Raw genomic sequence first — 24,476 nt, 5'->3', positions numbered from 1 at the left:
CATATTCCCAATCCTATCGATACGATAATCATGTATAGACAATCATTATTATCCCCATCTTCGTCACAAATCCACCCCTTCTCTTCTAAAATTCACTTTTCCAAACATCTTCCTCGTTCCTCGTCGGGAAAAAGAGGGGAAAAAAAACTCGGTGAATCGTGAACTCGCTGCTCGTCCAAAGGTATCGTTTCCAGGTTTCCGTTTCAGCTAGCTACGTTCCTGGCGGCGGCGGCGAGTCTGAAGCACGGGAGCGATTTAATATCACGCCCACAAGCCAGGCGCGGGAGTGAGAACGGGCTGGCGCGTGCAATGGGGGAGAAGAAGAGGCGCGCAAGAGGGTGTTTCGCGCGACAGAGAGAGAGACATTCGCGGCTGTCCTCGGCGGTGGGGGAGCTCGGATATGGCAGCTAGGCAGTCCGCTGTTTGCCTTGCTGGGGCACGGGCCGTTCCTCGAGCAAATCTTGTCGGTTGTATCGCTGCTTGTCGCGCTGTATTCACGACAAACTCGCAATATAATACCTTTTGTGGGATACACGGTAACGGAAAAAGTTACGAGGGTGGCTCGCGGTGACACGCGGATTTTTGGTAACCGCGTACTATCTGTGTCGGGGGTTGCATTCCCCGGGAACGGCATGCTCAACAACATCTCCGCCGGCGGTTCGGTACACGGTATTTCCGGTAAGTAAGGAGGAGAAGGTGCGACAATCTTTTGGCTCCTCGATGGATCCCGTGTGTTTTATTTGTCAAAATATTTTGAAGGGATTTTACGTGGCGTCTTCGAGGGTGGTTGTAGGGGGTTCGTGATGTTTCACAATTTTCCACGATGGCCCTTTGGATGATGTTTGGAAGGTTTGTTGCGATTAATTTTGTTGCTCGTTTATTCTGTGGTTGGTTGATTTTGTGAAAAGTGGAGAAGAACGTTTTTTTGTGCTGTGCAAGCGGTTGTTACCGGTAAATGACTTGGTAATCTTTTCATATTTTTGGCTCTTGGGTAAAGGTATCATGATATTTTGGTTTTTGTATTCTTTTTTGTAGTGATTAATCGTAGGATTGCGTTTAAATTTTATTATAAAAAATGGAGAATCGTAGGTTTATTGGCAAATTCTTTTCACTCACTGAACGTAGATATCGTTGATACGAAAAAATGATTTTTTTTTTTATTTTATTTGAATATTTAAAATTTGAATATTTATTCTAATATTTAAAATTAACTGAATATCGTTAAAGTATATATAGTATCTTTATTTTATTAAAACGTTAAGCGGTTATTAAAGTATTTTAGAGTTTTGTGGCAAATAATGAATTTTTGTGTCTTTTCTTTATTATTGTAATAATTTAATTTCTATTGTTTACTGAGTTGTAACTCGTTCACAAAAATTTCAATATAATTTATAAAATATTCTTTTATAAAAATAACACTTTTAAAAAATATTACACATTTCATGTTAAGAAATCGTTGATATTAAAGTTTTATAACTGTCTGTTATTTTTTTCTTGCATAAAAATTATTTTTTATTAATATTTAAAGAGTAAAATTAGTTGAAAACATGAAAATGTCAAAGTTAATATGGTCATTTACGTTTAAAAGGTTGTTAATTATGAAAGAACTATTCATATGATACTAACTAAAAATCTGTTAAAAAATAAACATTTCTCTGTTTCTGATAGCGAGTATCCTGAAACGCGCAATTGTTTTCACAGTTAAGCAATTATACTTTTGAATTATATTTTATTCGTTACTTTCTTTCGCGATAGACTATAAAATACTTATAAACTTTATGGACGATAACGTATTCATTTCATTTTTTTATCTCGAAATTTCATGGTACGCTCGACAAAACTCTGTCCGTCGGACATGTTTCTTTACTTGTATATTTGCCTACTACGCATTTATTTTGATCTTATAAAATTTATTCTTATTCGAATATTTTAAAAACAATAAATAATTGATTAATAATTGATTAATCGCTACAAATTTTTTTCTATTTATTTTATTTTATTTAAAAATAAAATAAATAGAAATTACGTGATACATTCAAACAATTCTATTCAGACACAAATTTCTTAAATATAAAATAAAAATTCTAAAATACAAATAAAATAAAAAAAAATCAATATCGTTCTAAAATATAAGTGAAAAACACTCTTCGATATTCCATTTCGTATTCAATCGTTTCAACATCAGTCAATGTCTATAGGTATATTTTTTTTTATAAAAACCTTCGAAATTTAAAAAAAACAAATCTAAAGACATATAGGAAATATTTCCAAAATAGAAAGCCATTCCCATTCATCCCCATCAATGGAATCATCTCGGAAATTTTATGTCGCGCTCAGTTTTCCTTGTCAAAAGTCACGCAAGCAAAATAGAAAGGAAAAGTTGGTCGAACGATAAAAAGAAAAACTTTGGCCCGATAACACGTGGCGGACGCTTGTTCCCGCCCAAGGAAACCGCTTCTCGAGTTTGATGACCTTAATTACTTCAACGCTGATTACATTAGGCGAGAAGTTAAGGAACGATTTAGAGTTGGGACTAGTAGTAGAAACCGAGCAAAAGCGCGACGTGTCAGTTCAATTAAAGAACAATTAACCGTCGATTTTTGTCGCTATGCACAATTCTCTTTCATCCAGAATTTATTCTTTGACTTTTTTTTTTTTTTTCCAATGCAAACATCGATCCCTCTTAACAATCTCGTTACAACTTGCAAAAATATTTTTCTTACATTCCTTCTTGAAGATCACGAACACGGTTTCGATATATATATAATTTTGCGAATTAATTTGCGACGAAGGAAAAGTGACGATTCTAACTTTATTAAAATCCTTAATTTAATTTGACAATAATTTGATACAATATCAAAGCATTGAGACAATGCACCTGTATACGACTCTTGACCTTTGAACGTATATGTCTGTCGACCCGTTTCCGGAATTCGATAATACGAATTATGAATTTATTAATCAGACGTTTGCAATCCGATTACTATCGATCACGAATTTTTTAAAAGATCATCGATACGTATATAGAGATGTCGACCATCCTTGTCAACAACGCGATACCGAGTTCAACGCCTTTTTGCCAATAAAAGAAGAAATAAGAGAGAGGGGGGGGAAAGAGCGAAATATAAAAAGAAAATAAGTGGATTCGTCGTCTTAAGGACAATCCTTTTAATTCGATTAAATAATCCGATAATCCGAACAGGTTTGATAGGATTAAACAATGATTCTTGGCGTTAATGAGAGGCAAACGGTTGCGAAGCAAACAAAAGGTTAGTAGCACTAATCCTCGAGCGGTGCGTTCGCACTAATCATACCTTGTTTGCCAATTTTTATCAAAACACGGCGAGCAATTAAGCGAATTGAATTTGCTAGCTCTCGTATTAATTTAATATTTATTTGTCCATCTTTGTTTCTCGTTTTAATACCCTTTTAAATTTAAAAGGATCGAAACTCGCGTTTATGATACTACATGTCAAAGGACGAACAGTTTCCGACTTTTGCGATACATACTGTGCCGTTCTTTATATAAAATACGCTTTTTTTTTTTTTTTTTTTTTCACCAATTTAAATTGATCTTGATCGAGACGAATTAAATTACACGGGTCATGGCGCGGATCACATAGTGACAATTCAATTCAACGCGCTCTTTTTTAGTGGAAGCTTCGCAACTGCGTGACAAAAATTGTTGGAAAATTCATGGAAGAATCCAGTATCGGCGTTCTCTCTTTCTCCCGTTCTTTTTACCCCTCTCTCTCTCTCTCTCTTTCTCTCTTTCTCTGTCGTCTCTCTTCCTCTCTTCGCCTCTCTTTTCGCAGAAACAAAAAAAACCACGATGAAGAGATCAAAGGAGCCTACCGAATTTTAGACGGGCGAGGCAGGCTTGCTCATAAATACCGGGTCTTGCCCGGTAAAATCGAAATAAAATCATCAACGGCCATAAAAGTAAAACGAAAATAAAGACCAGTCATAAAGTTCATTCATACCAAGTTTCCATTGAGTAAACGGTTGTTTGCACGTTGGTGGTCGTCGCCAAGCAGTCCTTTCGTCCAAGTAACCGCACTGTTCGACATCGAAAAGATATCTCTCTCTCTCTCTCCCTCTCAGGTGCTTTATGATCTTTTCGATTCCATTAATCGTGGATCAACTTCTTATTCCCTGATTTATTCGTCTATTATTTCACATTCATCCACGATGCGATTTTTCGGACGAGATCTAATTTTCGAATCGTTATCGGATTTTCGATAGTCTTGTCATTTCTTCTTCTTTCCCCTCCCCCTCCTTTTGGAGGAATATTGGAGAGTCTCGTCGGTCGAAAATAGTTTGACAAAAAAACGGGAACAAAAGAGTAATGGAGACAGAATTTCGGCGGTATCATGAATAATGCCCGCGATGGGGCAGAAGAAACTTCCAAAATTATCGCGGACGATTCATGGTGGAGCTGGCGACAGTCGATATATTCATCGGGTATAGCTACAAATTATATTAACGTGTGCACGATGTAGCGAATATCGGTGCGACGAAAACGATTGGATTTTCAGCCAGGCGTTTGCATAACTTAGCAAAAAGCGGCGACGATGTTCGATTTCTAGCGGAAATATGCCGCGTCGAAATTTTCCAACTATTTTCGCAGTGCTTTCGACGTCGTTCAAATTCCAGACTATTAACGTTATTATGCATGTGCGGTTGCATTAAGCATTTTGGATAGGTACGCGCGGATCCAGACTCACGGAATGAATCACTATTAGCAGACCGGATTATAAAATATCGATGCAAAACTGCCGGGACCGGTCACCATGTTTATGAAACCAATAAAATTCCTTGGTTACTATATTATCGTTTCGTTCTAAACGGGTGTGACTTCATAACGCTTGTGATGTACGATCCGACGATTAACGGTCTCCGAGATATCGAGAGAAATATACCGATTGGACGATCCTGATCATTCCACCAAAAAATATTTGCATATACATTGCATTACGTAATTTTCTAATTTAATTTTCCCACTTATTCATCGTTGAACGCGTGGTTGATTTTTAAAATTCTCTCTTAATTTCCCAATATTCATCATCCTCGTATCTCGTCCGAATTCGAATTCGATCCGCTTGACGAATCCTCGACTTCCGGTTCGGTTTCTTCGAATCCTCCGTTTCGAAAAAAATCCCTAGATCTTGCGGTTGGAGGAACTGGTAGGAAACTAGTTTAGTCGATTACGTAAGCAAATTTGACAAAGCGCAACGATGGCCGCGCGATCATCCATCGTGTTCCCCGTCGCGGCCGTTCCTCCTCCTACGCATTCTAGAAATTTTCTACGACCACGTAGCCGTGACTGGCTGCGCGCGCGCGCGCCAACACGTGTTCGTGCGTGCACGGAACCCGTGTGCGTGTGTGCGCGCGTGTGCGTGTGTTTGCTCGCCTAGAAGCCGGAGGCCGGTGACGATTCTCGCACCTTCGTGCTAAGTGGTCCGTGCTCCCCTCACCATCGGCCACTCAGCTTCTGCTCCTATACAAATTTAAACTACATAGAGCAGAAAAGGGAGTGAGCGCGAGGAGGAGAAGGAGGAGGAGAAGGAGGAGGAGGGGCCGGTGGCGGGCGCGGGGCTAACAGAAAACTGTAATGACTCGTTTTTTTTTTTCGCGTTTCGCGTTCGCAGGAGCGAAGGATCTTCATGCACAGGACCTGAAGAGGCACGAGAAGTTGGACGGCGTGCTGGGAGTGAATTTGGGCACCGGATTGTCTGCCGGCGGTGGCCTCACGCTACATCAGGAATTAATCATGACCATGCCTGGCACGGGTAAGCGTTTTACCGTGTTCCAACGTACTTATACTTTTTCACTATCGAGGCTCGCCTTTGCCTTAGACCCGATGATACCGTTTCGCTGTAGAATAAATTTCTAAATTTCGCTCTTTCGCGCGTGCGTCGGAAAGGTGCATCGGAATCATCGCGTAAGAGATCTTGTAAAAGATTAAATAAGAAAGTTGGGAAATTTGGTGACAAGGATTGTAAATTTAAAATAATTAATTATTAGTTGTCTTAATCGTCGAATTCGTTCGTTTTCGAATCGTTTATCTTGTTTTATTATCTGTTATTGAGAAGCAAATCTGTTGTTGTAGGGAACGCGGCAGCGATCGGGCAAGGCGATGACAAGCCTGCCAAGCAGAAACGGCACCGAACGAGGTTCACACCGGCCCAGCTGAACGAGCTCGAAAGGTGTTTCAATCGGACCCATTATCCGGACATCTTCCTCAGAGAGGAGATAGCTGTGAAAATCGGCCTCACGGAAAGTCGAGTCCAAGTAAGTCCTACTTCTCGTTCCAATAATCCTTGCGTCTCTTAGCCTTGACAAGCCTTCACTGTGATGCGCAATGTGTTTCGAATTGAATGAATTTCATCTTTGATTAAATTCTCTTTGACAATTCTGACATAATTTGTCACAATAATGAATTAAACGGGATGAAATTCTCTTGCTAGAACAATTCCACGCGATGTTTCAAACCAGAAATACCGTTTGCTTAAGTCCGTATCGCTGTTTGGACAACAAGAGTCACGTTTAATAGGCATAACTAGGTGTGGTACCGCTAGTGTCTCGAAATCAATTTCGCCGGCCTACCGCGGCTTTTCGGATTAAAGTGAAACTTGGAGTAGCGTTAAGCCTTCACCCTACGGGGTCTCGAATTTTGGTGGGCTCCGACTTGCTCTGGGCCAACCGCAAAACTTTCTGGAAACTTTCCCTTACCCGTGTTCGTACGTCAAAATTCAAAGATCACGGAAACAACCGCGACACATCCCATCTTTCGAATTTTCAATATCAATATTTTCGAATATCCCCCAACCAATTCGTAGTAACATTAACATATCTCAGAAATATTTAATAATATTATATATTTAATAATATATTTAATAATATTATTTAAATATATATCCTATTTTGTGAAAATTATCGATTCTTAAACGCGATATAAAATTAATAGTAAGCCTGAAAAATTGAATGAAACGCTAGAAGAGAAGAAGCGTTTCGTGGAAATTTCACTTCGTTCGCTATCAAAGAACGAAAGAAAATTCGGCGCATCGTTTGGAAAAACGGAAATTGATAAAATTGATATTGGAATTGTTGGCCAAACCCGCGCTCTTTCTTCCCCTCCGCCATCAAGCTTTTTTAAGTCTCCGGGGCACGTCTAGAAAAACGAAGCTAATAGAAATTCATGAAAATTTTATTCGCAACTCGGAAGCGTCAGTCAAGCCGGGCATCGCGCTGCATATCAAGCAGTTTTCGCTCGTCTTCTTCTCCCGTGTCGACACACACGTGGACGCCGCGTTTCCATTGGATTCCCTATATTCTTCATACACACGTGGACAGTTATGAGAAAAATTCGTCCCTCCGCCATTACGTTAATCTTCGCTCTTCTGTGACAACCTGATCGACCTGCTCCAAATATATACCATCGGCTCGCTCTTTCAAATTCGCAAACCGACTTTTACCTTACTTTCGTTTTCCCTCATTTTTCTCTCCTCCCGTCAACCGTTCATCCCCCTCGATCGCGTGCAATTTCTTTCGCTTCTTCGCTTCTCTATATACGTCTTCCTTATATATATATATATATATTCCTCGTCATCCCTTCGCTCGAGAAACGTTACGACGCTTTCAAGCGTAACGTTCGTCTTCCATCCTCGAACATCGAGCATAATTATTAAAGAACGAAGGAAATCACTAAACGAAGCAGGGAGGGGAGGAGGAACGTTCGTCGATGCGAACGAGAGCCCGTCGCGAGACCTCTCTTCGAGAAGCGGGGTATATATACGAGACTTGGAAAAGTATCGTGGACGAACGGGAAAAGGACGAAGAGAGACGGAATGAGAGGAAGAAAGAGAGAGGAAGAGAGAGAGGAAGAGAGAGAGAGAGTTGGAATGGTCGGTGCTCGGGGTGGCTGGGCGCCTAATTGAAAGAGGTTTTCCGTGGGCGAGGGTAGACATCAGAGCGAACGAAGCGTTTCCAAGGAAACCTGGCGGCGGGCTCTCGTGTGGAGAGGGCCTCAGGCACCAATGGGGCTGCTAGGGAAAGGCGCCGGCGCCCAGCGTCGCTATACTATCGAGCGTCGCTATCAAAGATTTCTTGACTCGCCATGGCCGACCCGCAGCTCAACGTTTTTACGAGGGCTGGGCCATCCCCGTCCATGTATCGGACGGTACCGCGTGCACACGTGGCTCCTGTGCACCCTGTGCATCGCGAGATGCCTTGCACCGCTCGCTCATTCTATTCTCGGCTTTATTAAAACGAATTTTAGTTAAATCTCTGTCGCGATATTGAAATGACAAACTTTTTCGACGAATCGTTGAGCTTAAATGTTACGAAAAGATGGTATAACTAGTATTGCTATATTCTATATTTTTAAATATTTATTGGAAAGATTAATGGAAATGTTTCAATTACAATTAATGATTAAGAAAAGAAAAAAAGAAAAAGGAAAATTGTATAATCTCATAAACTCGATTGGGAACAAACGAAAATATTTTGCAATTTGAATTGAATCAAAAATTGAATGGAATGCAAGAATTCCATTTCGTTAAAACGAAAGAATGTTTTATTAGTTACGAAAACTATAAAAAGAAAGAAAGAAAGAAAGAAAGAAGAACGATAATAAATTAAACAATTCGCGCGAAATTCGAGGAACGCGAAGACCTATTAAATTATGTTTTAAATTGGCGATACCAAGATCGGCAAAAGAATACTAGAAAGAAACTACGCTTATATAAAGTTTTGTAGAATTTTCCGCGCGAACAATCGAGACTTTTTAATCGGACGAAAAGAGTCCGGGGGTGGTGCGAAGGTAGCTGCGTGGCCACGCGGAACGGATCAGGAGAACGGTTGTTGTACGCAAGCTAAAAATTAACCAACGGCCAATTTTAATGCGATGATAGCGGAGAAGAGTGCCGCGGGAAGCATTTCTAATTACCAACAAAATACTTGAAATAGTGTAATGAAATATTACGATTTATCGATCTGTTGTAATTTATTACTACTTGAAAAGAGATGTAATTGCCGCTCCGTCTCTAATTGCTGTTAATTAACAACTATTATATTGCTTGCACGATAACGTCGGAACTGCTTTACAATCAACAATTACTTCGATGCGGCATCACGTACCCAATCCGGAATTATGCGCGCGAGGCATTCAATTACACTTTAATGTAATAACGTTTTCAATTGTAGTACTCGTTTAACTCGTGACCATGATCAGACGCGGCCGCCCCGCGTCTCAGATACAATATCGGCGTGCAATTTTTATCGCGGTAATCGGATATTTAATGAAGGTGGGGCAGGCTCGTATGAAAATCCTCACCTCAATCAGCCGAAATAAAATAATCAAAAACCCGCTAACTTTATCGTTAAAAAATTCACAGCGCCCTTCCACTGGCCTTTCACTCGGTTTAATTAGTAGTAATGGATATAATGAATTTCATATTAGACCAATTTTTATCATTTCGAATAAAATATAAATAACCTCTTTATTTATCCTTACTTACTCGCGCATATTTTATTTTTTTTCCATTCACGCGCTCATTTTATTTTCCTTTCGTACGTTTGCTCTTCTTCTCACGCAACGTTCCATAACACCGACGCTCTACCAACATGTTACATTTTCCACGTGAAAACGTAACGTGGGATGGAAAACAAAAGGGACACGAAGGATGGAAAAGAAAATGGCTATTTCTTTATTCATTTCGCCCTTTCGTTCTTCGTCAATTACCGTCGTCGCGGCCAATTTATCACTCTCTCTCTCTCCAAGTATTATTCGAAATAATAAAATTGTCGGTCGTTAGCGTGTGCGATCCGTGTAGCAAAAAAAAAAAAAAAAAAAAAAAAAAAAAAAGGAAAAAAAGAAAAAAAAATGTCGCATCGCCAACAAAAGTTGGACGATATTCGAAAATTATTCGTGGCAAAACGCCGATTCGACGGCCATAAATAATTTCGCGGTGCTCGTGGATGCGCGAAAAAAAATACCATCCACCGGGAACGTCCAAGGGCTTTTTTTTTTCATCCCTTCTCGAAACCTCCCCTGATTCGCGACCAGGGGTCAATGGCTCTCTTTTTTTTTTTGTACACTCTCTCTCGCGCGCGCGCGTGCATTTTCGCGTGATAGGGCTCACGTTTCGATGCCCAATTTTAGAAAGGTGTGCACAAACGCTTCGTTCCTTACCGTCAATCATATCTAGAATATTAATTAACCGATCTCGATGGTTCAAATAAAGCTCAATCATCCGCCGTTCCACCGACGAACGTATGTCCACCACATGGCGTGATCGTGTGTACACGCGCGCGCGCGCACGTATGCCCACATTCAGACAAAAAGCTTTTTTCAGCCGGACATTTATCGCGAAGCCGACAGTCTATTTTCGGGGACACGTATTGGCGCTTTACGGTTTTAATTACGCGTATTTTAATCCGCCCAGGAGACATTTTCTGTTTCCAGAGCGGCCGCCGCGGAACGAGCTTTATTAGACCTGCACATAGCCGATTTAAATTTAATCATAATGAAGAGGCGATTAAAATTGCAATCGTCCACGGAATAGAACCCATAGCGGCGAGCAGTTAACGTCTGCTAACAGGCATTTAACTTAACTGCCTCAGGTAACTGCTCGTTCCTAGGCTGAAGGGTCCTTTCGATTACTACTGCTCGGAAATTTTATGGGGGCACGATCTTCCGTCGATGGCCGCCGATCCGTACGAAAGCTTCGTACGCGGCGAAGAGGAAAAAAGGAAAAAAGGAAAGGAAAAGAAAAAGGGGAACGAGATAGGGCGCTGTCGAAACAACCCTCGGTCGCTCGGTTTTTTCAGCCCTTTCTCGCGGTCCGCAACTTTCTCTTCTTTTCGTCGCGCGAGTCTTTCGAGAACGTCGTATTTAAACGTCTTCACCGATGGGATCGATGCAATCTCGAATGAAAAGGAAACGACGCTCGAGTTTATGGACCAGAGAGCCACGATTTTTTACGATTTACGAACAGTGATAACGTTACGAGATTGCGTTACGAGATCCTAGAGAAGATTTCTTGCTTTGATTGATTCTTCCGCTCTTAGAAATCTCTTATTCGAGCAAACTTTCCAAGCGTTTCAATTTTCTAAGAATTTTTCTCTCTTATAGATATTCTCTTAATTGCGAATAATTTGTATTAATTTGTTTGTATTAATTCGTTCGATCATCGTGGAAAAGCGAATATCGTGGAATACGAGAGAATTATTCCAGCGGAGCTTCGTTGAGCTCTCATTCATTTTGGGGAATGATCGAAGTTTGAATCTATGTGTGCTTTCGCTAAAAGTCACATATGCCGCTCTGAGAGATGGTCCGCGGTGGCGGATGTTGGGTATTGCTTTCAAAGTATCCCACGGGAGGTGGACGAATGGCGGTGTCATTCGACCATCCTTTGGGACAAACAAGTGACGGCACCGGGGGTAAATGCAGTTCGTTATTGTCTTGTCCTGAGAAATGGGAAATAGTTTCAGCGTATATACACCCCGCAAGAATTGAAAAGCTGCTCGCTTCGCGATGAGATTGAACTTTCTTCTTCGATTCGATTATTAACGAAACTATTCCTATTAACGATGCTCGAGCAGAAAATCCATCTCGACGAATGAGAATTTTCAATCACTACATTCGATTAATTTCGCTTGACACGTGTTGGAGAAAGAAAAAAAAGGATTGCCGGGGGAAAAAAAAAAAAAAAATCGCGAAAAAAGCCAATATGGAATTATGACCTCGCATTGTCGGGCATTGAATCGAGTATCGAAAGCCGGCTATGATCGATATGCAATTTCCATCTGCAAAATTTCCTCCCGTAAACTATCACTGATCATTTACGTGGATGCGTCCACCGTATAACCAGACACGTGTACGCGGCAATCGAGTGTTTTACGATGGCGCATCGAACACGCGCGCGTCAAGTTTCGCCGCAACGCGAATCACTCTCGATCACGGTTCTGTCCCGTGTTAAATCACTGCCACATTGTTTCTCGCCCGTCTGTAACGTATGAACGTCATCGAACGAATATCGAATATGGCCCGCCGATGCGGCGGCTAGACGTGCCCGCGAAAATAAATCAACGTCGAATAAGAATACACGGGGACAACAGACATTAGTCTAACATTAGACTAATGTTAAGCGTGAAATATTTTCTGCTCTCGGTTCCAACATCTTTGTATACATATGTATATATATATATACATATTATACAAATATACATATTATACGGGGATACAGTTAAAAAATATACATCGTAGTCGAATTTTTTTAAAAAATTATAACCTTCCGCTTAGATTCACGATTCACGTAGGAAAATCTTCGCGATATCAACCAAGATGCAGAATCTTTATTACGTAAAACGTGGTAATCGTATCGTAATATAACATAAGAAATAGAATATAGGAAATAAGGAATATAGAAAAACCGTTCAAATATATTTAAGCAAGATATTTTGTGCAAATGAAATGGTAAAAGTTCAAAGAGGAACGAGAATACCGTCTAATATCAACTCCCAACATTTCAAGCTACGCGGCTCGGCGAAGATTCAGCGCGTCTGGTATGCAACAGCCTATGCATTTTAAGGGAGGGGTGATTTTTAATGCCGTATAAATATGCATAGACCGCGATATTAGCTCTTACGTGTCGTCGACCAAAAAATATCACGCCGGTGGTACCGCACGCATACACACACGCGAAAAACGCACACCACCGCGAACCGAACAACGTACGAAAGCACGAGGAGAGAAAAGCATCCCCGTGTACACACGCGGTGACTAGATATGGAGGAGAATTGGGGTTCTCAATGGATAAACTATGTCGCCGCGATGACCCTGGGGAGAATCATCTAACGCCCATTTTGTTATGACGTCTACCGGCCCTGAATAATTTCACACCCACGAAAATACACGACACGCTGGGGTGAAACCGATCGCCACCCCTCCGAATCTCGAGCGATTTTCGCGTTGGACTTTCTACCACGGAGGACGAACCATTACTAAATTCGATACGACTCGCTCTAAGTTTACATTCGTTCGATAATACGTTTAAGATATTATACGTTTAAGATAATAAGCGAACGTAAATACGTACGTTTGTAAATATTTTGAAATTTCGAAACGAAACGAAATTTTATTATATATTTATATCGAACAGACGAATACGGAAATTAAACACACGTGTAACCTCTATACGGAGATTCTTACGATCGCGCTTACTTCAAAAGATAAATCCAGTTTCACGAGCAATACGGGCTAATTTCACGACAGGCATCCTAAGCCGACTATATTGCATCCGCGAAATAATAATAAAGTATAAATGGATCAAGTTTACGGTTCACCGTGCATGCGAGACCCGCAAGTATGCACTTTATCGGTAGTTCCACGATCTTTATGAGGTTGCCCGCACTACGAGGAAGAATGTGCATCTCTTTACTTTAACCGTACTGCCAATATCTTGAAACTGATTTCAAGAGAATTTTGTGTTAAAAGAAAAAAAAAAAAAAAAAAAAAGATCGACGTCTTTTCGTTCGATACTCCTTTTTTTTTCGAGAACGATCCTTGAATTTTAATTTCGCGTGACGTTAGATCACGACGACCCACTAATGGCCCAACGAAAATGTCCCTCCTGACGGCATAACGCAACGTGAAACAGTAGGCGGTCCGGGTAATGCGTCTTGCCACCCTCGGACAGAAAAGCCCGACCACCGTCATCAATCAGGCTCGCATCGCGCCAACTTATGTAGTATTTATTTTCATTAAATATTAGTCACTCACGCTACCGAGCTACGTTTCTTTCTTTCCTCGTCGGCTCAAAGAATATTATATTTTCTCTCTCTTTGAAAATTAATCGGGAAGGATTAACAACGGGGCCGTAAATATCGACGAAATAAACAAATCGTATGTAATATTAAATAATAAATTCGATATTGATTGAAATCGAAATTCAATATTACCTTCGTGAAGATATATTACAATTTTTAATTAAGTTGAAATCTCGAAACAAGAATATCATATACCTATAACGAATATTCAAACTTCCTGACATACTTCTCTATAATAAATATAGAGAATACAAAAACATTTTCAATAATCAATTGTTATTTCGTTTTAACAGCTGCGTCTCGATTTCTAATTAATTTTCCATTGATTTTCAACTGATCTAGAGGAAAACTTAGATGGCAAACTTAAAATGATTTTGTTCTTAAAGATCTGTTCGTACCGTCTGACCACTGGTTATCCGTTTCTACTTGCCGCACGCGACACGGAGTCGGAAAATTCGTGATACAATTCTTATCGCGATCGAATGGAAAAGATTCATCACGAAACGTACGAGAGGACGCACGACGAATGATAAATTAAGTTTTCATCCGTGAAATCGGTTTATCCCTCGGACGGATCGTCTCAATAAGTCTCGAAAGAAAAACGTTATCTCGCTTCGAGGCGATTCCAAGCATTTTTCCGCGAAGCGAGTCGAACTATTCTTCAATGGCGTGCTGAAAGCTACTTCTATATATCTTAGAGTCTTGGGCAGATCCCGCCGCTTGCCTTGATGGCAAGCTCAATTTATATCAGCGTCCGTTGAAACCCCCTTTACGAGGTCTCGCCGCCTCTTCCACCTCTTAAACCTCACCCTAACCTCAGCTCACCCCTGACTCCCGGCCGGCCGAACCTTGCTCCTTGCCACCTTTGGAACCCCCCTGAGACCTCGAAAACTCTTTCCTCGGGTTAAACTAAGCTATTCGCGATCGTGAGTCGAAGAAATTCAAAAAAAAAAGGAAGAAAAGAAATCCCGCTTTCCAACGTTTAAAGATCTTTAATTAAAATATTCCTTTTTATCCGATGACGATATCATATTTGTATCAATAAAGATTCAATTTACGAGGGTCGACTTCTCCAACCAACTTTTCGCTTCGCTCGTGAATTCGCACAGTCTACACGATGAATCCCAAACAAGGGTAATCGTTTATGCAAATTCCTCTGTCAACTTGGTAGGCGGCCGGACTGTCGGATAGGGAAAAGGTAAATGTCCGTGGATAAAAAGCATAATTAACAACATATAGGAATATCGTAACGAATTTCGATGCTCGTTTCTTCAACCCACTTTCGTATATTCGAAAAATTCGAAACGAAAGAAAAATACGTAATGGAAATTGTCTCTGAATGCTGAAACGTGTACGATGATTTTGATCGAATCTTTTCAATCGTTCGTTCGATCTCGGCCATCATCAGCAATCGATGCTGGTTATTAGAAAGCGTTTACGTTCATTTTCTAACCTCGACGTGATTCCAGGTGTTTCCTTGTGAACAGCTGGCGTAGCGCACGCGCCTCCGCAACGGTGATGCGGTGATTGATCAATTTTTAAAAAGCAATGTTCTTAATTGGCCCACCGTCCCGTCTCGAACTGAGGCATTATGCTCACGAAAGATATGAGTGAAGCTTGTAAACCTTAGTCATCGAAAGGTGTGTTCTACGATTCGATCCATCCAGTTACCTTGTCGGAAGCAGACCCTTTGCCATTCGTCGCTCTCTCCATGCGTTTCAACAATCGATCGTTCGATTTTAATTTTTGTTAATATTTCTACACACGTTCATATTTTTTTTTTCGTTATCTTGAGATTTTTGATACGGTTAGAACGATAGCTATTCCACGATTATATTAGGTACAGCACGTAGAACTGTGATACAATCAATTTGACGTCCATTAATAGCGTGTGATTTTTAAGACACGTGAATTTAATGATCGCTGATCTATCATACTAGGTATGCAATTAGTACGTGAACCATTCGCGCTAACCACCTTTGTCCGCGTGTCATCATAGAGAACGATAGTTTCATTCCTGTCATAGCGCGTTTCGTATCATGATATATGTATAATTAACACAATTTCATAGATATCGGTGATCATCGAAACCGATGTGGTTGCGCTTTGCGTAACGTAAACGTAGAACGATGATGATGATTATTAACAATGGTACAATAGTGATTTCGTGATTGAATAAAATTGAAGCAAAAGATGTCGTTCGATCGCCTGTATTCCCTAAATAATAAGATAAAGTATCGTGGTAATCATCGTAATTATCCATGTCCAAAAAATCCGAAGAATCATATATTATAGTTGGTCACTTCCAAAAGGACGACGTTTCGTAACAGTGTGTTTCGTACGTGGAAAACTACGACGAGATGTCGCAATCCAGATGACAGGATGGAATAACGATGGAAAAGTTGGATCGATTTGAACGTCGTATTGAAACATCTCGGTGATCGTCCGGTGTTGAGCGTCCAATATAGTCGACGAAAGCTCTCGTTTCGCGTACAGTTATTTCGTAACAGGAGTCATTAGCATTCACCTGCGTTAATTAACGGAAGTTCTGGCGCGCGTATATGCGGGATGCATCAGCCATGCGTAAGGGGAGGGCAAGGGGCTGTAGGGGGCTAGGGTGATAATGCGCGATGTATACGACGCACAGTCCCTTGTGCTTTTTCCCTGCTTTCGTAGTTTGTATCGTCGATGCTCGCGTGGCGTGTAACGGCAAATTATCCACGGGCTTTTAGTCGTGGTCGGCGGTGTAGCTGTAGCGTGAAATCGGCGCAACCACACCCACGGATACCGGCAAGAAACCGAAGCGACGACGACGAAAAGGGATCGACGCGCAAAGGGGGAAGAGATTTTGCATATTCTCCGCGTTAGACTCGTTCAGAGGCGGAGGGGGAACGAAATCTTTCCTCGGTTTTCAAAGGATTCCGGCCGTCTTCTCGTGCTACGTTACGACAATTACCATGTGTGAGATTTAGATGGATAGTATTATCGTGAAACGCTGCGCCAATGGGTGATCTATAGACACCGATTCGATCCCAATGCACTTAACACCCATCCAGCTCTAATGCTATTCTCTCGTCACGAGCGTTCATCCTTGAGTTGCAACAGACGTGCCAGATGTTCCTAAGCTTCGTCAAATGAAGCAAGATATTTCGAGAATAATACGTATCCCATCGATCGAAGAATATTACGATAAATGCGAATAAAGAAAAAAAGCAAGTAACATTCTATCGAAAATGTTTCCATAAACTCCGACGCGCATTCGGATCCTTTCGGGGTAATTCGAAGCCTGCACTTCGTCTTCGTATTGTTTCAAAGTGCACACAGATAGCGCGCGTCGCTGCTGCCGCTCGGTTATTATCATCCCAAATAATAACCAACTTCTTCCAAAGTTGGCGCGAACCCATGTGTCGGATCCGCGCGACACCTTACCACTTTTCCTTCCTCGCCTAAAACTTGGCGATAAACCGGCTTCGTTGGAGAAATCCGGCGATCGCTTTCTGGCAATACCTGGAGTACCCTGGAGCGTGTAAATCCCATATATCCAATTAGATTCGTATAATCCCTACATGTTAGCAGAGGGTGTCTCCACCCCGTCGGGTTGGCCGACTGTTTCGTTCTCTGTTCCCGCCGAGAGCAGTCTCGGTTGCTCCCGCAGGTAACGCGTTGCTACGTGTGCATCGGAGGCGCAAGCGCGCTCTAATGCTAAAGTACTAATTTATGGCCACATATGAGATGGCTGTAGCGCGCTTTACCGTGCCAGGAAAGGGACTGTAGTCCGTGGAACCGTGGGGAGGAGGGGTGGCTGGTGGGGATGTAGGACGAGGGTATATCGGAGAGTGGTACAGGGGTGGGCTTTGCATGCGATATCAATAAATCAAGTCCCCGGGACCCCGCCAGCTTAGGGGGCCACTACGTGGCCAGAATCAACAGCTCATAACGTCGGCTAATAGCTACTCGCCGTGGGGTCGAAGATATTGTCGTAACGCCCAGGGACATCTTAACGTCTTGCGCCGAATTTGCTTTCGGCCGGCCGTGAAAGAATCGGCTGCGGGAAGAGGAGAATGCCGTGATTCGATGCCGTGTCGCTCGTTCGAGGAAGGAGCTAGTTTCGTAACTGTGAACGAGGGAGAAGAGAGGTTTCGATATTCGCTCGAATTGGATCTTCGACGATTTTCGTGATTCGCGCGAATAGCTTATTGCATTAGAGTTACGTACGTATGAAATGAATAGAGTTTTTTAAGAGTACTTGCTTGTAACTTACGATCGATGATGCAGTTGTAATTTCAACTCGTTGAATTAATTTTAATTTCAATGCGCATGATTCCAGGTGTGGTTTCAAAATCGTCGAGCAAAGTGGAAAAAACGGAAGAAGTGCGGCCCAGTTTTTCGTTCCCCACCGGGTCCGTTGCTGCCATCGCACGGCTTACCCCCGTTTGGACCGATGAGCTCTGATCTCTGTGGTGCTGGTATGTTTAGCGGACCTCCTGAAAGATGGACAATGGGAACAGGTTAGTAAAAGATAATTTTATAATTATATCTTGGTAAACGTGAGGGAATGATCAACGTTATGTCTGTTTAAATTTACAATTAAGATCGATCGAATCATCCGCGTTCATTTTCTGTTCGTTTTTATGGTAAAATCTTGCGAAAAAAAGAATGGATCGCGAGTCGATTATTAAATCTACGGGCGACAAATTGCCCGCTTTTACATTAATTACGTTCGATTCGTCGTGTCATCTCGAATACGCATAATCTTATTATCAGCGTTTCATTTTTCGTTTTTACACGCGCGGTTTCACACGCGGGGGAGAATACGGTGTCTTGAATAATCGGACAGTAGACGAAGTCTCGATAGTATTCCACTTCTAATTTAATCTCGCGTGTCCATTGTTTCGAACGGATTGAATTGCCCGTATTGGTTTTACAGGCATCCGCCATGTCATATTTCTTTTCTATCTCGCGTTCTTTCTCTCGATCGACAAAATCTCTCGTCATCCTTTACAGATACGAGTCTCGAATCTGAGCGGATGTCTAATTAAATCCGGTTGTTTCACAGGTCTTGGACAACTGGGACAAGGAGGAATGGGAATGAGTGGTTTTGGCCAAAGTTTAGGACAACTTGGTCAGCAAAGTACGGGGAGCCTCGGCTCGAGCTTGGGTCTTGGTAATTCTGGACTCCCGATCAGCAGTCCGTCGCAAGCCGTCTATCAAGCCAGTTATGGACTGAATTCCCTTGGTAAGTTAATCTTATACATGGATTAACGCAACTTAATCCTCAAGCCAACGAGGAATTCTTTGAAATCGAGTTTACAAGCTTCTCGTATAATTTTATCTAACTCGAGGTGTTGCGTTATTATCTTGTTATTAGAAATTAAAAACGTAAAGTAAAAACGATATATTCACACGATATTATTTCAAGAATCAAAAGAAGGGATCACGGTGTTTAAGCAACTTTAAATAACGACTCAACGTTTTACAACTCGTGATCCTATGAGGCCGTTGAGTATTCCAGGGATAATAAAGTTTTATGCGTTAGTCTTTAAAACGTGATTTAGTCTGGCTTCGATCCGCAAACCGTTCTTTTAGGAGAGGAATATTTTCTATCTCCGAAAAAGAGGCGAAACGTTAACGTGGCGGACAAACGCAGACGCTTATAGGCGGGCCGATAATCGTCTTGCCAAACTTTTGGACCGTGGCCCTCTAAAAAAGACGATGTGCAAACAGTATCGGACAGAACCCGGTACCTCTTTGACGAAGTCGTTAAACGTTACGGTGCATTATCGCTCCAAGGGGTTATGCGCCTGCATGTAAGGAATTTGAGACAGAAACATAAACTCCGTCCTCTCGTCTGTTTACGCAGGCAAACTTCGAGCCTGGTCTCGCACCTAGGTGCGAGATCTTTCGCTGTATGTTTACCATAACATCCCGATGCAACCTGTCTTGGTTGAGTTACGCTTCAGCTTATCCAAAGACCTTGTACCTTCACAAGACGAGACGTGTGTGAAATTCTTTGTCTCACGAAATCCTGCCCGTCGTACGAGTTCGGTCTTTCTCTTCGAATATACGAATGATACGGTCGAAAGGTTTTAAGAGAACATAGGCGCGAACGATCCGAAGAAATGGAAAAGACGAGTCCAACGATTCGACCAGTCTCCTCCTCTCGTTTTCCACCAGAATGTGATGCGTAGTGACTGGAAGAGAAAGAAGAAGGTTTTTTTAAAAAAATGCGCATAAAGGATGATTTCTTGTGATCTCAGAGTTCGTTAAGGGGAATATTCTAAAAATTCTAAAGGGAAATTGTTATGAGAAATGTTTATTGGAAATGATTCGTAATTCGTTGAAGAAATTCTACTATACACCGTCTTTTTCAATTATCCGCTTTTATAATTCGATCAATAATTCATACTTAAACGTATCATATCGAATGTAGTCGTCGTACCAAATGTATATTGACACGTATAAATGGATTAATCCCGACTGATATAACTGGATCGTTATTCCCTGAGGTCAACAACTCTTAAGATTAATTTTTTCAACGCAGACTTTTTTTCGATAGTTTCTCTGCAGAGAAAATTTTTCTATTTCTATAATCCGCTTATTCATAAATTACTTCTTCAGCGATATCGAATAACAATTGAAAAGTACTATTTGTAATAGTAAAAGGCAGTAATGTTATATAAATGGATTCGAAAGAGAAGTCGATGAAAAAAAGTTTAAAATCGGATATTTTATAAAGTTTTCAAAAGAAATCTCGTCTATTTCATTTCGCGTAGTGCACTTGCAATATCGTTTTTTTTCTATCCAATAATCAATTTAACAGTTTATTCTATATTTACTCTCGACGCTAGACTCTTCAAACTGAGGAGGCATACCCTTATCGGATCGATGAAATTCTTGAAATTGGAAAGATAAGGGGCGTTAAATCGTGTGACGAAATTGCCATTGGACGTAACATAATTTCACAATTGTACGCATTTACGTGAGCGTGTATGAAACGCGAACACGTACCTGTGTACATACGTAACACGTACAAGGTGTCAATTATCACGTATTATCGCCGCGGGGCAGGTAGCGTCAACCGAAAGGAGAGGAAAAAAAAAAGAAAAAAATGCCGTTCCACAGGCGTAATTCATCGTCCGTGTGATTCGTGTGATCTCGGTTTAAGGTGGATGCCAATATTGTAGTTCGAAGTTGGCCGCAGTCAGTTATCCGCTTTTACTTGTCGGTAATGCCTAGGGCAAACACCTTTTAGAGAAACGTCTTATTTTTTTGGTTTTCGATGATGATTAGCATCGAACGGTAGCGTGGTCGAAGTTTGCCGGTTTTCAAGTCGATTACGGAGCTCTATTTTGTTTATTCTCGTCTACCAGCCAGTGGACGAAAGAACGTCTATGAGGTGTGAATTAACGTGGCCGAAAATGCCCGATTTTCGAGTCACGCGCGACCCCCCGAGTTATTTCTGAGGATGTAACAACGAGCCATTTCCACGAACAAGATTTGCTTTTTAAATCATTTCTTTTTTTTTTTTTTTTTTTTTTTTTGTTTGTTTCCCGAGATAACGAAGAAGAACGAGTTAAAGAACTTTTCAATAATGGGAAAGATTGACAGAATAACTCACGACACGTTGTTTCAAACTTTTACGAAACAAAGATGTTTCATTATTCCATTCGTTGTCGAATTGTCGACATTCGAGATGATAAAGAGACGTTGTAGAAATCACGTCCTTCGATGCCATTAGCTATTTTATTCTTCATCGCTGAAAAGGATGGATAGTCCTTCGCAAACTTGTACTTCCACCGCAATACAGCCATAAAAGGATCCCTTTTCCCCGTTGTCCCCCCGGCAAGCCCGCCACCATCGAGGAAAGGCGGAAACGACTTTACGACACCCAGTAGCGCACCCCACGCACTTTGTGAACCTACCGTATTAATATCTCTCCTTGGAAGGGAAGGAAACGTTCTCTCGCGCACCTGCGTTATCATACCTGTAAATTGCCTGTGTTTCGCTACTTGGTCCGTGTAATAATAACAAATTTTAAACAGACTATTCGACGCGCGACTGGATATAATCGAATAATCTATACGCGAAGCTTAACGACGTTCGTTTCTCCTCTTATTTCCTTATGATACGTGATAAACTTATTTGCATGCAATCGAAAAAAAGGGTGAAAAAAGAGAAGCAATCTTTATACATATGTGTATACTCTAACTTTCAGGGGGTGTACACGTGTCTGCGTCCCGAGGCTCGCCTCCAGGGGGGTCCAGCGTGGGCGGTGGTCAGGGTGGTGGTCTAGGATCGGCCTTGAACTGCGGGCAGGGCTCGCCTGGGACGACTTCCGGGAGCGGAGGCGGTGGAGGTGGTGTTTCCTGCGTGGCTGCCGATGTGAACGCGACCGAGGCGTCGGATTGGAGAGGCGCGCACAGCATCGCGGCGCTCAGGCGTCGCGCCTCGGATGCATCGCAGCAATACAGTCCACAGCCACCGCCACCACCCGCAGGACCTCCCCAATATGCCCAGGACATGGAGTACAATTCCGTTTACTGAGGCCCAGCGAGTTTCGCTCTTAATTCTACGATAAATCCTATCGGGGAAATGTTTCAAGGATTCCCTTCGTGGATGGTACCGAGCGGTCAACATGCAGGGTAGCGGGTCGGAAATAACGAGAGAAGAAAGGACACGTTGTTCTACGATATTTCTCTCTAACTCGTGATTGTCACCAACAGAGATTTGCCACGACATATGTACAATTTTAATTTTCAGCGATTTCAATGATTGAACGAATATTCGTGGCAAGGGATTCTGTCCATCGATACCATCGAGTTGTTACGTTATTTACATTCTCGAGCTACGTGTATGGTTAAAGAAGAAAAAGTTTAACGATAGATTTTGTTGTTACTGGATATATTGAACGTATCGAAATGAATTAGAAGTATTATAGAGCAACAGAGACGTGTGAAAAATTCATCACTGATAGAAAATAAATAAAGAAGATAAAATAAGCTGCGACAACAACGAATTTCGATTATTTTCTATAGTGATAACAAAAAGACGTGCAGTCTCAACATTGGTTTTCATCATTGCTTTGGCTGGTCAATTTACAATCACGGATAGGAGAGTGACTTTATAGAATTTTTATCGGTTTCACCAGTGATAATAAGTCACGCTGATGTCCCTTTCTTCTGCCAACGATACGTGTAATCGTGATATTCGGGTAATGAAAACAATGAGTCGTTAAATTATATGAATTAATCAAGAAACATTGAGAAAATCCTTAAAAACGTGAATGATAAAAGTGAGAGAATAATAAAAGGAGAAGGCTTCGTTAATTAAAAATGCATTAGTGAGTTCTTCAAGAGGATTCGTGTCACGTTGAAGTTGTGCAACGCTGAAAAAAAAAAAAAGTGGTTACTTCATAATATACATATATTAACTTTATCATGGATATTGGTCGAACGATTTGCTACGTTCCATGCATTTGTAACATGACTGATTCCAAATTTAAAATGTATACACCGATAATTCACCATCGTTCTTACAATTGAACCGAATGTTTAATTTTATCGATATTTTATAACCGCTTACTGCGCGTTTATTTCGTTAATTTTTTCACGAATTACTCGCAAATATTTAGTCGAAATCTAAATAAATTATCTAAAAAAGAGAGTTCGTTTTAGAATTCAGAAATATTATTTTGCATTTTATGTTTTTTCAAAGGAATCAATAAATTCTGGCACCGCTGCTCGGTGTAACGAAAAAGTATACGACAAGTTATTATAATATTATGTATGGCATTGTAAATATAGTAAAAAAATTAATGTAACAACTATGATCGATTATAATTATTACTATTAAAATTAATATTATCACTGATTCAACTTTTTCAAAAAAATTTATTTCGATTTGTTTATGATTTCCTTTACATATTTTCAAAAACCAAAGCAAAAATAATTTTCTGAAAATTTAATTTACTTGAACTTGATCTTATTTTAAGAGAAATAAGAAAGAGAACCCGATAGCTTTAAACTTTAATAATGAAAAAATGACAAATTATATATGTATAAGTTAAATCGCAAAAAGAAATGAAGTTAACCATTCTTCGGTTCGGTTTTATACTTCGAACGCAGACTGGTTTGATTTCTGAGATGTCAAAATATAAGTAAATGCTCGAGAGAAGACAAGTGTATTGAACAAGGAATTTTCACTTGCTTTAAAATGACCAATATGTGTGTGTAATGTTGAATCTTGCATGAGAGGAACAATACTTTGAGTAATTAAAATGCAAGTTGGCACTTAACACATATTGCATTTCCCGAATAATCTTCTAGAATGCTACAAAAATATAAATTGTTTTGTTGTTGTACACCAGAACATAAGATTTTGTAAATAGAATATACGTCTAATATTAATAATAATTGAATATTGTAAGCGAACACGATATCCCATTTACATACGCGAGTATACTTGGACATTGTGATATTTTAGGCCCGCTGTTCCATTTTTTTTTTTTTTCAACAGCGACAAGCCATGTATATGATATTGCAAAAAAAATAATAAACAGTACCATAATAGTGATCGCGAGCGATAACGAATGTCGATTATTCTAGTTACGAATTTATGGTAGACTTAGGTAAAAGTTAGTGATA

The 24,476-nt window shown here is 40.8% G+C and overlaps 1 protein-coding gene across 1 annotated transcript; it reads left to right on the top strand.

Annotated features, from left to right (window-relative positions):
- The first annotated feature begins 460 nt into the window (after window positions 1–460).
- On the top strand, window positions 461–23,657 carry LOC122715813 (homeobox protein orthopedia). Its single transcript, XM_043938286.1, has 6 exons — window positions 461–678; window positions 5,652–5,792; window positions 6,113–6,294; window positions 18,161–18,341; window positions 18,890–19,069; window positions 22,049–23,657. Exons 1-6 carry the CDS (start codon window positions 633–635, stop codon window positions 22,375–22,377), a joined length of 1,059 nt encoding a protein of 352 aa, XP_043794221.1. The 5' UTR covers window positions 461–632; the 3' UTR covers window positions 22,378–23,657.
- Window positions 23,658–24,476: the final 819 nt, after the last annotated feature.

This window comes from Apis laboriosa, unplaced genomic scaffold, assembly GCF_014066325.1.
Source record: "Apis laboriosa isolate Shangri-la unplaced genomic scaffold, ASM1406632v1 scaffold40_cov151, whole genome shotgun sequence".
Classification (NCBI taxonomy): Eukaryota; Metazoa; Arthropoda; class Insecta; order Hymenoptera; family Apidae; genus Apis; species Apis laboriosa.
The sequence above is the reverse complement of the archived record's forward strand: the minus strand, read 5'-3'. Positions and strand labels throughout refer to the sequence as shown.

Bases quoted from the DNA above. Each gene is read 5' to 3' on its own strand.
- LOC122715813 (XM_043938286.1), top strand. From the start codon at position 633: ATGCTCAACAACATCTCCGCCGGCGGTTCGGTACACGGTATTTCCG. The intron at 6,295-18,160 runs GTAAGTCCTACT...GCATGATTCCAG, and splicing joins TCACGGAAAGTCGAGTCCAA to GTGTGGTTTCAAAATCGTCG. The intron at 19,070-22,048 runs GTAAGTTAATCT...TCTAACTTTCAG, and splicing joins TTATGGACTGAATTCCCTTG to GGGGTGTACACGTGTCTGCG.